A 13,895-nucleotide genomic window follows, 5' to 3' on the forward strand; every position below is an offset into this window, starting at 1 on the left:
CATCACCAAAGTGTCCGTACGTCCATTTTAAACATGTTGATTTTTACATTTTTAACAACAAATTTGTATGTGACCTAATTATCCGATTGGTCTGATTTTTGGTATACTGATTCCTGGGACAACAAAGTACAATATTATAAGCGAAGCAACTCTATAATCAAGTCCTAAAAATGTAAGTATGTCCATAATCATTATCCTGTATCAAGCAGTTTTTCAACAAATTTACTTATAATTTTGCTTTGACTCTTATATCTCATTCTGATTATTCAGTTCTGACATTATACAAGTGATAATGTCCGTTTGTCCTACCGTTTCAGAGCTTCGCTTTTATGGATGTTGTCATCCTTGTTAATCTGTGCTTTGTTTTCAGATATTTATATCATAAGAAAATATAAGAATATATGCATTTAAATAGATTTATACTCTTAATGATCAATCAAACACAATTAGTCGTCCAATTTATTTAATTTAAATGTTTATCGCTGACTTACTAAGAGGGATAAATTGAAGAAATTTACTGTTTGGGACAAAAATGTGTGCACATTATAACCAACTAGCAGCTACGCCCCCTAGAGACCCCTCTAGGGGCACTTGAGGAGGGGAGAGTCAAATTTGATAACCCCATTTCTTATTTCAGATTTTAAAAGAAAAAGTAAAAAAATTTAAGCGGGGGGAAATTTTAATTTTAAATTTTAGTTTAAAAAGTTATTTTTTTTTGGGGGGGGGGGTAATTTTTTCTAGGTGCGATTTTTCTTCGGAGGGTGGTGATACTCTTAACCAAAATAGTTATAAACCTTCCCGGGACCTATGAGAAGCTACCCTGTTAAGGAGAACCCGATCGGTTCAGCGGTTAGCGAAATCCATCGTTACAAACAAACAAACAGACAGACAGACATCGTTCTACTTTGTATTATAGATAATGTTGTCGGAATAATTAAAATGTAAAATATAATGCTACATTTTATCCAAATTCTTCAAGTTGGTGCAAAGCCTTTTTTTTCTCTTGCTTTCTTCCTAAATTTATCTTAAAACCATGTTGGTTGACAGTAATAGAAAACTTATAAGACAAACATACTAAAGTTTTAGAGTAGCTTCAGTTGTAAAGAAATAAAGTTAGTTAGTATTAATAAATAAGCAAGATCATTTCTAAATAAAGAGAAATAAAGAACTTTTAAATATTTGATGTGGCAAATACTCTGTTCTATTTCTGGACGATATTTACTTAACTTTTATATGAATGGTTTATATTTATAATCTCATTTTGTTTCTATAAATATATGTACTAAAAGTTTGTCAATCTAACTGCAGAATGTACATATCATGTTATGATTGTACTTCTTAGCCGGCGTAAAATTTAGCATATAAAGGATGAATAGAAGATAATTAAAGTCCCTCAACAGATTAGGACGTCATACGATAGAATAGCCAATGATAGGCCAGTATACACTGTAATTGATCAATGCAATGGTAAAATTTATGCTGGCCTCTCATTGGTTATTTTATCGTATGACGTCATAATCTGTTGAAGTCACTTGGTAATAGAAAATACTAATATTTTTTAGGTGCATTTAGTTGCACTACAAGATCAAACTGTGACTTTAGATTTAACTTTAAACCTTTAGGGTTGAGCCGGATACTATTTGGCCGAATACCGGATATACGGCAGATTTCTAATTCCGGATATCTGGTATCCGGCCAAATATCTGACCAACGCCGGGTGTCCAACAGATTATCAGACGGATATCCGGCATTAGAAATCAGCCGGATATCCGGTATTCGGATATTTGTAATATCCTATACCCGGCCGAAAAATTGAAAATGGCCAAATATTCGGCCTAACCTTTCTTTTTAATGATGTTTTCTTATGGCTTACTAAACCAATAACCTACTTTTTTCTTTAAAAAATTTGAAACAGTAAAGCTAAAAATTAAAAAGTTGTTTGGAACATTTATTCTCCAACTTTCGAATATGTTACTCTTGTTGGGTAGTATTTGAATGATAAATGTTCTAGACAGGTAAATCCTCAAATAACATCAAAACCATCCAACACACATGAGGTGTGCTCAGAGATTTGCCAGAGTCCCTTTGATGTTGATTCAGAAATTTAAACAAGATATATTTTAAAATGAATGCTTTTTTTTAAATTAAACTAACGTTGGCTAAATCTGAAATAGGAGTAGGTGCAGTTGGAATCCTTACATAGAAATAACATAATATCTCAGGGAGTAAGGGAGGGGACAATGGGCAATTAATTCAATATAAGAGTTATCAAAGAAAGGGCATGAAATTCAGTTTAATCCAATAAATTTGTAGGAAATTATAAAGGGATTGTTAATTGAATAATAGATTTCCATAGCGTCATGTAAAGTTAAATCACAACTTGTTTTTGATGAAATATATTGAGGTTTTTTGGTGTGATTTTTACATTAAAAGATTATTAGACCCGGACAGCTGCTAGCAAGAATATGACTGCCCCTTTTTATTCTGTTTATTTCCCTTGCCCCTTGACACCACCTCCCTTCTCCCCGTCTGCTACATTCCAAACTAACACAACGAGTGTTTATTTCCCTTCCCCCCACTTCCCTTATCCCTTCTCCCCGTCTGCAATATTCAAAACATACATAACGAGTAGCGGCATTCTATGCGCAAGTCCCCAAACTCAGTCAGAAACTGCTAAATTCTTGCACATTCCCTTTAAGCCAGTCCCCAAAGTCTAAGACTCCTAAAAATTGAATATTCGATCCATTGTCCCCTCCCTTACTCCCTGCATAATATCTACCTGACTCTGTGCAACGAAGGTTGTCGCTAACGTCTGGACCGAAATGGGTATCCTTTGAAGTGAAGCTTCTTATAGGCCAAGGAATAATTTTAACTATTTTGAGGAAGGGTATCTCCACTATACCAAGTGAAATAACCAATATAAAAAAATGATTCCCCTCAAAATAAATATTTACCTTTCACTTCCTAATAATAAAATTGAAAGTAGATGATCGACTTTCTTCTGCCGCAAGTGCCCCTAGAGGCATCTAGGAGAGTAACTGCTAGTAATGAATAAAACTAATACATATCTAATTTTAGGTTTGATTTTGGTGACTGCGATCTTGGTACATTTTATGTTTGTTTCCCCACAGTGTTCCCTTGATTCAAGAATTCCAGGTTTGATTCAAAAATCCTACAAGTTATATGATCACTACACAGTATATAGGATTACATTGATATTAACATTTTTGAAAATCTTCCGTGTTCTTATTAAACAAATATATAATGCTAGCGGCTACGCCCCCTAGAGGCCTCTAGTGGCACTTTAAATGTTTTTTTTTGCTATTTTGCGTTTGACGTTTATTTTTCGTTGAACTCTTTTTCTGGTGGTACCCTCCCCCAAAATAGATATCAACCTTCCTGGGACATATGAAAATCTACCCTGTTAAGGAGAACCCGATCGATTCAGCGGTTAGCGAGATCCCTCGGTACAAACATACAAACACACAGACAAACACACAAACATCCTGTTACTTTATTATAAGGATATCTAATTGCTTGATTTAATGGGGGATGTTTACTTCGCTGAAATGTTGGAACAGGGTTAATACCCTCTCAAAAAAAGGCTTTCTCATAATAATTCATTATAACCCCTTAGGTATTAGGTTAAAGTCAAAGGGCTATAGTCTTTAGTGATGGCATGATATATTTAGTCAAATCGAAAAGAGATGATTTTTAGAGTTTGAGTTGAGCCCACAAAGGGCAGCTCAACATCGATGCAAAAATTAAAATTTAAGAATTAGCAACCTTGCATAATAAACCTGGAAACTACCATTCTTTCCTGTAATAATTTTACAATCCTTTCCTTAGAGAGTTGGAATTTCTTTGTTAAGATTTAACTTTTATGTTTCTATTATGCAGAATTGTATATTAGGTTAGTTCAATATTTGAGCACAAATAACGTCATGTCTGTCTGTTTGTCTATACAGCTAAACTTAAGATTTTGCTAATCATCTGATCGATTAGGTTTTGCTTCTCAGTTTACAATTTTATTGGTCATGTTTAAGGTAATTTCTAGGGATAGACAATGGACAATAAATAAATGTAACTCCAAAATGATGATACACAAAATTACCCCTTCTGTAGATTACGATTGGGGTTGAATTGTTTTGACACTCAACTAAATGAACCAATCTAGGAAAATACAGGAAGTCCGCAAAGTTGTTAAGCTAACGATAAGAAAACGTTATTATAAAACTTTGGGGACTAGTGTGATAAACAGCCCAATATCCCCTTCCTCCCTGCATCTAAAATCTCTATCAAAATAATTATATTAGTGGGGAAGATTAAATACATACAGAGATTGTAGAAACCAATAATAATCAAACAAGGATGACAACATCCATAAGTAGCGAAGCTCAAAAATTAAGGAAATCCGGAATGAACTATAGAGCAGTGAAATACAAAATAAAAATTACAATAAAATAAATCATGAAACCTTTTATGATTTATAATGTGGAAATATAGGAATCAATCTAGCACCAAAACCGATTAGTATATCATAACGAAACTTTGTGGAAATATGTAAAATGTAAACTTATTCAATCCCTGAACATTTAAGCCGTCTATCAGGACTAGGTTTTGAAAAAACCTTGAACACTTAAAAAACTAGGAATCGATCTAGCACCCCAACCAATAAGCAAATCTCAATGAAACTTTATAGATGTATGCAGAATTCAAACTTATTTAATTAATGAATAGGACTCGAGAAAATCATGAAAACTTAACAGTCTAGGAATCGATCTAGCATCCCAAATAATTCACATAACTTGGTGAAAATATGAAGAATGGGAACTTATTTAATCCCTGACAATTTAAGGCGTCTATCTTGAAAAGGAGTTGAGAAAATCACGTTTCCCCCAAAACGTACAGACCGACAGACAAATAGGATATTTCAAATTATAGAGCAGCTTCGCTATTAATAAGAAGAAATGATCATTGAAAATTTAAAAAGTGAAAAAAATGAACCAGGCTAAAGTATGATATAAATATGTATAATATGTACTGACTTGAATAGTAACAACTTTTAATTCTATTTTATGTTTTGTAAAAAAAAAGTTTCAAAGAAACACGGATAAAAAGTCCACAGTAGAACTAATTTTATAATCTTGGGACATAATTTAGGTCATATTATTAATATATCTATTAAACTATTTATTTGTTTTTTTTATATCTTTCTGTCTCTATCCTCTTCCTCTATCTCTCCTATCTATCTATCTGTATAACTATCTCTCCCTCTCCCTCTCTCTCTCTCTATCTCTCTCCCTCTCTCTCTCTCACTCTCTCACTCTCTCTCTCTCTCTCTCTATGTCTCTCTTTCTCTCTTTCCTTATCTATCTATCCACATATCTATCTATCTCTCAATCTATCTGTGTTGCTTCTTGTGGAACTAATTGTCTTTCTATCTCTCTCTCTCTCTCTTTCTCTCTCTCTCTCTCTCTCTCTCTCTCTCTCTCTCTCTCTCTCTCTCTCTCTCTCTCTCTCTCTCTATCTATCTATCTATCTCTCTCTATCTCTCTCTCTCTCTCTTTCTCTCTCTATTTCTATCTATCTATCTATCTCTATCTCTACCTCTATATCTATGTTGCTTCTCCACTTGTGGAACTGATTGTCTTTATATAAAAATTAATACAATTCTTTAGACCCTGAAACCTTGGTTGCAGATATGGTGTGTTTGGACCATTGGGCACTCAACTACGGGGTTCTGCCTTGGATAGCTTTAGGTAATCGTTTACAATAAACTTACAATACTTTCTTTCATATTCTTTATTCTTTGCTTTTATATCTTCAATAAGATGTATCCATATGTACTTTTTCTACAGAATAAGTGATGTTTTCCCTCAATGTGCCTGGCGAGCACAGAAATCCCTGCCCCCACCCCCCTTATTTTTTAAATAAATTATAAATAAGAGTTTTTTTCAATGTGAATACTCCCTCTGTACCTAATGTGGCCTAACCCAATCTAACCTAGCCTAAGGTAACAATAAACACCAGAAGAAAAAAAAGTAATGGTTGAGGCTAAACTAAGCCCTTTGAGGGAAACTGCCGAATATGTGCATCAATTATACCTATACTAAATTTAAACTTATAGCTATTCCTTTGTTAACACAACCTTTAACTGAATATCCTAACTGTGAATTGTAACTTATTTTTCCTTGATATGGGCAAAATTATGCCCCAGACAAAGAATTAGTATATAATATAACTATTTCAGCCAGTGGAGTTTATATTGGATTCATCATGCTGATAGTTGTTCTAGTTTCTCCGGGATGGCTGAAGCTTCCTCTTATACTTGAGTTAGAAAATATAATGGAAGGTGAAATATTCATATGGTGCATTATTTGCCAAATGTACCACTTTTCTGCACTACCTCTCCGATTTTGTTAATACTCTATATTTTGGTCCGTTGGGTGATTCAAGGATGCTGGATGGCCAAAAAAAAGTTTCAGAGTCCCTGGATGTCTAGATATCTAGCTATCTATGAAGGTAGGTAACAAAAATTTAAAAAACATCCATTTTTTCACAATTTTAAAAATTAATTTTTTCATCAATCTTACATCCAACCTATACATTTTATACACCAAAATGATCGTTTATTCATGTAAAAAGCGCACATAATGCTATTTTGGCCAAAACTCTAATTTTACAGGGTGTCCAACAAAAAGTGTATTTTGGATATCTAGCGTAATACCCAAAATACCTGTCCGAAAAAAATCATTTTTTTTGGCTTAAATCCTGTGTTTTATCTGTGGGCATATGTGGTATATAACGGTTCGGAGGACCCGGGACTATAAGGTTGTCAAATTTCATTTTGGAACACCCTGTAAATGTGATTTTTGTGTCTGTAGAGCTAAAACTTGGTCCAAATTGGCTATTTTTTTCAAATTACTCTAATATGTGTCTTAGTATGTTTGGCTATAGTGTTTTCTGACCAGATAAATATTTTCCTATTTTTTGGACACCCTGTATTTTCAAAAAAAGAGAAAAAATTTTTTTGTTTTTTTAAAATTTTTTTTTCTATTTTTAAGTTACTTAAAACTGTCATATAGATACAGATTTTGACTAATAACAATAATATTTGCCTATTTTACAAATTTTTACACTTTTGGGACACCCTGTGCATGTTTTTGAAAAATGATGGTTTTTGCCCATTTTTGGGAAGGAGTCGTTTTAAGGCCATAGACTATTTCTTCATTTTTGTAGAACTTTTCAAGATACATCATTTGTTATTTATGCAAAAAGCGCAAAAACCCAACCGTTTTGCCGTTATTCACTGCCAAAGGCAAAATTTTTTACGTTTTTTGCCGTTCCCGAGGATTTAATACGCATTTTAGGTAGGAAGACGTTGAATTTTCAAGATACATGGAAATACTTTTATTTAGGCATTTTATTTTACTAAATTTCATGTGAAGTAAAAATTTTTGTATATCCAACTGATTTTTGTCAAAAGGAATTTCAAATGCACATGGTTTATGTTTCTTTTATTACTTATGTTATAGCAATTATTTATATCATATACACTTCATTTTCTTGTTTTAACAATTGAAATCCATCTCGACGAAAAACGGTTAGCTGCACAAAAAATTTGACTTAATATGAATTTTAGAAAATTAAATTTCCTAAATATAAGTATTTCAGAGTAATCTTGAAAAATCAACGTCTTCCTACCTAAAATGCGCATTAAATCCTCGGGAACGGCAAAAAACGTAAAAAATTCCGCCTTTGGCAGTGAATAACGGCAAAACGGTTGGGTTTTTGCGCTTTTTGCATAAATAACAAATGATGTATCTTGAAAAGTTCTACAAAAATGAAGAAATAGTCTATGGCCTTAAAACGACTCCTTCTTCCCAAAAATGGGCAAAAACCATCATTTTTCAAAAACATGCACAGGGTGTCCCAAAAGTGTAAAAATTTGTAAAATAGGCAAATATTATTGTTATTAGTCAAAATCTGTATCTATATGACAGTTTTAAGTAACTTAAAAATAGAAAAAAAAATTTTAAAAAAACAAAAAAAAATTTTCTCTTTTTTGAAAATACAGGGTGTCCAAAAAATAGGAAAATATTTATCTGGTCAGAAAACACTATAGCCAAACATACTAAGACACATATTAGAGTAATTTGAAAAAAATAGCCAATTTGGACCAAGTTTTAGCTCTACAGACACAAAAATCACATTTACAGGGTGTTCCAAAATGAAATTTGACAACCTTATAGTCCCGGGTCCTCCGAACCGTTATATACCACATATGCCCACAGATAAAACACAGGATTTAAGCCAAAAAAAATGATTTTTTTCGGACAGGTATTTTGGGTATTACGCTAGATATCCAAAATACACTTTTTGTTGGACACCCTGTAAAATTAGAGTTTTGGCCAAAATAGCATTATGTGTGCTTTTTACATGAATAAACGATCATTTTGGTGTATAAAATGTATAGGTTGGATGTAAGATTGATGAAAAAATTAATTTTTAAAATTGTGAAAAAATGGATGTTTTTTAAATTTTTGTTACCTACCTTCATAGATAGCTAGATATCTAGACATCCAGGGACTCTGAAACTTTTTTTTGGTCATCCAGCATCCTTGAATCACCCTACGGACCAAAATATAGAGTATTAACAAAATCGGAGAGGTAGTGCAGAAAAGTGGTACATTTGGCAAATAATGCACCATATACATATTGTTTGAAAAGTTTCCATCTAAAAGAAATAATAAGGGATAAGACAATATACGATAATTTAATACCTCCCTTAATTATGATGCAAGTGGAAAAGTTCGGGATCTGTTTTATTGCACAAACCTATCATAAAACATCCGAGAACCATATTTTTAAAGCCAATAAATGATTTACAGTGTAATGTCCTCTCCTTCTCTGTAAATCTAGAACAGTTCGTCACTTTTGGCGATTAAGCTTGATACCGAAATAGCGAGATTATAGGTTTAAAAAAGGCAAGAAATCAAAATACAGAGGTGATATTTTTACAATACAGATTAAATATTACTGGATTACTTAAAAAGAAGCTTTGCCTAAACTAAATATGAAGGTTTAACCTATTTGTATTTAGAAGTAGAATCAAGTTATGACTCTGCCTATTCCTCCTCTCAATTGGAACGAATGTCAATTCCATCTTTCCAAACTTTTCAGGTAATAATATTATCAAGGGACACTCACCAGACAACCAACTATTTATACATTTATATAAAAACAAAACTGTAATCACAATGTCTTTATTATGAAAACGTTTTATTGTAAATATTACAATTTTAACGACGTAAATCATATTTATATTTATCATAGGCCAAAAACTGAGATTATTAAAGTAGTATTGTCAACAAGATGATTAAAATATTCTAATTTTTAACTGAAGTTCTGATGGACTTTCATAACAAAACAAGATGTAATGGGTTCCTGGACAAACGCAGGAGTCCAAAACGTCGGAGTGTACAACGCAGAAGTGTTAAAATATTAATTAAGTATTTCTATGCAGATTAGGTTAGGTTGAGATATGAATGTTCAAATAAGCGCCCCGCAGGGGTTAGGCATTTAAAAAACCTTTAAGATGGTCTAAAATAGGTTAGGTTAGGTTAAGTTTCCACTCCTGCGTTTGTCCACTCCGACGTTTGGGACTTCTGCGTTTGTCATAGGACCATGTAATGTTATTCATTAAACAACGCAGGAATTCTATCGCTAGTGTGGATTTAAATCTAATTAAATTCCGCTGGAGTATAAATGGCCATACGGAAAAAGTATGTATACTGTCGTATTTTTGACATAAAAAATTATAAAATTAATCCCAGCTTTGTTGGTCTTTATTTTACTATCCGCGAAAACTGTCTATATACGATGCGATACGAAACTATAAATCTGTCCTAATACACAACAATTTTATGAGTTACCCTTTAATTCACGTTTTGCTTGTACAAATGTTTCATAATTTTCATTGAATAGAAGAAAATTAAAAATGCTCTCTCTTATCTGTTACTGATTTCCAGTACATTTGTTATTAAATAGCAAAGCTACTGTATGATACACATGTATGAATTATTTTATTGAACTTTTGGTAACACTTGTTTTAACGTACACTCACAATACAGATACAAGGGAAGACTTTAATACTGAAATAAGAGTGCATCATATAAAGAAAACAAAGATTTTCCTTCCTCAAGATTTGACCTCAGATGGGCTAGGTTGAGCTGAATGAGTGTAGAAGCGTCTTGGCATGCTTTACAAATAACTCAACATAACATAGGGTCTCTCTCTTTTATTTCAAGTACTTTGTATTTTGGACTAGTAAAACTTTTTAAAATTTAGCCTTACCTGTAAAAAGTACTGGAAATAGACCATATGATGTTTACAGTTTTTTTGTAAAGCATTCCTTACTTTATTGGCTTAAGGAAAACAAAGTGTAGGCTATGTAGTTTATTAAAAAGCTACTTTAAATCATGTATCTTCCTTGTTATTTTAGCAAATTTACTTTCATAATTACTTTGTATTGAGTGTTTGCTGTGAGATCTGCGACACAAACTTAATGAAGATGGGGAGGGGGGGGGGGGCATTATTGTAGACATCTCGTAAGCAATCTAGAAACAGGTGCCTGTCTAGCACTATAAACTGCAGACAACCCCCCCCCCCCTAATTTGTTTTGAAAATAAATTAAATTCTACCGTTAGCTTAGGGGTGCCACCACTAAAAGTAGCCTTTCCCTAAACATCTTAACTCCGAAAAATTTCTTGCATAAAATTAGGGAAAGATTGAAACGAAGAAATTGTCAATGAGGGGAGAGAAATCAATAATACCTTATTGGATTTGGAGTTTTAATTTCCGAATAGGTATTTAAAGAATCGTATTCTATAGAATAGTGAAATGAAAAAAAAATCTAGATTAACTCCAGTTTTGTATCTTTCAACTATGATCAAATTTTATTTCAAATATGTTTCAGGAAGCAAAAGAATCAGATATTTGATGTGGAAAAATCCAACCAAATTATTTGGATAAAATTTTAATTGTGTGTATTGTAAGAATTTATTTTAAATAAATTAAATATCTAATAGTATTAATTAAATGTTTTACCAAAAAGTTAGGAAATTGTGTACATTTGTTATAATCATATCAAACAAAGCAGTAGGATGTTTGTGTTTGTCTTTAACTTAGTAGAACTCGCGATATTTAAAGTTTATGGGCTTTGTCTAGGTTTTTAGTTTTTAGGCTTTTTCCTTCATATTTCTGACTTTTATATAAATCAACCTTGAACAAAATAAATAAATAAAAAAACTAGGTTGACAAAATAAAATTTTTATAAATTAATCCTATTATATAAATTTGTAAGCTTTTTTGTCTGTAGCGAAGGATCTCGCTAACCGCTGAAACGATATAGTTCTCCTTCACAGCGAAGATTCTTAAAGGTCCTGAGATGGTTTAGGGCTTTTTTATTTTTGTTAATAAGTCTGGGAATTTTTTTGGGATTATACCTACTTGTTGTGTTTTTAGAAAATAATGGAGATATTTAGTTAATAATAGTCATGCAAAATTGGTGGGAAATCCGTTATTTTTAGTAAGCAAAGAGTCATTTTAGGTGTTGTGAATTGAGAAGTGTTAAAGTTTAGAATCAGAGAAGATATTTAAAGCTTGCCAATCCCTTTAATTTAAAGGTAGTAAAGTTAGAAATATTGTAATGATAATTTGCATCTTCTTAAATGTTTTCTTTCTTTTGCTGTATAATTTGTTATTACCAGATAATTACTTTTATCATATACCATGCAGAACTGCCCATCAAAAGCAAGACCTGTAGAGTAGCCTCGTTCCTAAATGTATATTGTATATATGAATCCATGCGTTTAGAGCAGCTAGTTGCGTCGCATTATACGCTTTTAACATTTCATAAGAAATCAACATTTCATTTAAGAAAGTTTCATTATGCCTGGGGCTAATTTTAGGAGCGCAGCTACTCTAGGATTTGGGTATTTGTGTACGTCAATCTGACACTCTGTATGTTAAGGAGATTAACTTTGTTTGTTAAGGACTTCTAAAACTCTTTAAATGTCATATTTTGTGATATATTTACAAATTAACATTTAGCTCTTACCTTTACTATTTATTTTAAAATAGTTTGAAACAAAAAAAGGTTTATAGGTTTTTAAACATAAAATATATAACAACAATCTTTCATTTAAATAGATGTAAGCTGTGTTTCCCATGAACATAATTATCCTAGTACTGTACATACAAATAATATGCTATCTTGCTTTTATTCAGCCAGTCAGTTGTAACTAAGCCAACTAGAAGACTGGTTGGCTTTAGTGTATTTTTGTTTCCATAAAAAAGAAGCACGTTACCATAAATTATCATTTTACTGGTAAATTTCAAAATTGATCTAAATTCATTTAGAATCTATTATGAAATAAGAAATCAAATAAAAATTATAGTTATATTTCATCAGAAACTGCTGTATTAGGTATAAAGATAACAGTTTAGTTAGTTGTGATCAGCTGTTTTGTTGTGTTTAGAAATAAATATCATATTAAGAAAACAAAGTTTTCGGGGAATAGTCCCTTTCGTAACATCGCCCCATAAGGGGCGATTCATCGTATTTTTAAAATGGCTTTTATAGGCTATTTTAGGTTAGGTTATGTTGGGTTAGGTGATTACCCCACAGGGTTAGAGCCCCCCGAAGGGGCTAGAAATAGGAGATAAGCTACTGTGAAATCGCCCCATATGTTACGAAAGGGACTATACCCAATTTTCGTTATATAAACTTTATTATATGTTTATTAGACTGTTTGCATGTTATTTATCATTTTTTACAGCATTAACTAAAAATTCTATTCAATTTGATTATAAAATAATTTGGTTTGGAAACCCTGTCTTTATATATTTGTTCACAATAAAACCAACTGATTAGTCTCATAGTATTCATCTTATTTTGTAGAGTTATTAACTTTTTTTATCGTATTTTAAAGGATTATGATGTAAGTCTATTTCTTTATGTAACTACACGATGGTTCGCTTATAGCTATTGTAATAAATCTATAAATATAGAGCGGCTTGGCTATGTTAATATTCCCGACACTATTGGCTGATGTCCAAAGACTCAATTAAAAGTTGGCACAGGAACGTTGTTGGTTGGGACATACAGTTATTTAACCCCTTCCCTCTCTATTGTTTTACTTTAATGCATTTGTAGGTTTTAGTTATAAAAAACAGACAAAAACCACCTAAAAAACAAAATAAAGTTTTTATGAAAGCCAGATTTTTCTGTAATTTTGGTATTACGGATCATGTTTATTGTATAACATAACAAAATTGGCAGGGTATGAATAAAACATTTATCATGTTACATATAGTTCTTAGAATGCTCTTTAGCAGGAAATAAAGAATGGTAACATGTTATTGTTCAATAAGCCTATACATACAACCTTTGATATTTTGCTCTAATGATATCCTAAAAATTTCAATTGCCAACGCTATTTCCTTCAAAATCAGTTTTTATTGAGGGCTGATAAACGGCTTACGCACGGCTGCGGAGTCAAAATGATCACATTTTTATTTGTTATTCCCAAGTATGTAGTTTTTAAAAGATAAGTAGTTTTAAACTCATCTACTTATTTCTTTACCCCCTAATTTTGTAGGCTTATGCATGTGAAGACTGGCCTTTATGATAAAATAAAGCTCTTATTAGTATTTATTACAATCTAATAATTCATAGAATAATATTTTTCTTTTTTATGGGGAAGCTTTTCTACATTTTTAGTCGGTATATAATCCTTATAACAATTAGTTATAATCTGGTAAATATAGCTACTTTTTAATTGATACCAGAAATTCTGTTCGTCTATTGTAACATATTTTGTATATAT

The 13,895-nt window shown here is 31.9% G+C and overlaps 1 protein-coding gene across 1 annotated transcript in view; it reads left to right on the forward strand.

Annotated features, from left to right (window-relative positions):
* The window catches only part of LOC145322801 (uncharacterized), a 47,382-nt gene extending 36,283 nt beyond the window's left edge, over positions 1–11,099 (forward strand). Inside the window, exons 10-14 of the mRNA XM_080165081.1 lie at positions 3,079–3,156; positions 5,682–5,762; positions 6,254–6,355; positions 9,107–9,186; positions 10,982–11,099. Of these exons, the coding sequence (XP_080021207.1) occupies positions 3,079–3,156; positions 5,682–5,762; positions 6,254–6,355; positions 9,107–9,186; positions 10,982–11,005 (365 nt within the window). The 3' untranslated portion in view covers positions 11,006–11,099. The remainder of the gene's footprint in view (positions 1–3,078; positions 3,157–5,681; positions 5,763–6,253; positions 6,356–9,106; positions 9,187–10,981) is intronic.
* The last annotated feature ends 2,796 nt before the right edge of the window (positions 11,100–13,895 follow it).

The sequence above is a fragment of the Acartia tonsa genome, chromosome 1 (assembly GCF_053477335.1).
Source record: "Acartia tonsa isolate MP-2025a chromosome 1, ASM5347733v1, whole genome shotgun sequence".
Classification (NCBI taxonomy): Eukaryota; Metazoa; Arthropoda; class Copepoda; order Calanoida; family Acartiidae; genus Acartia; species Acartia tonsa.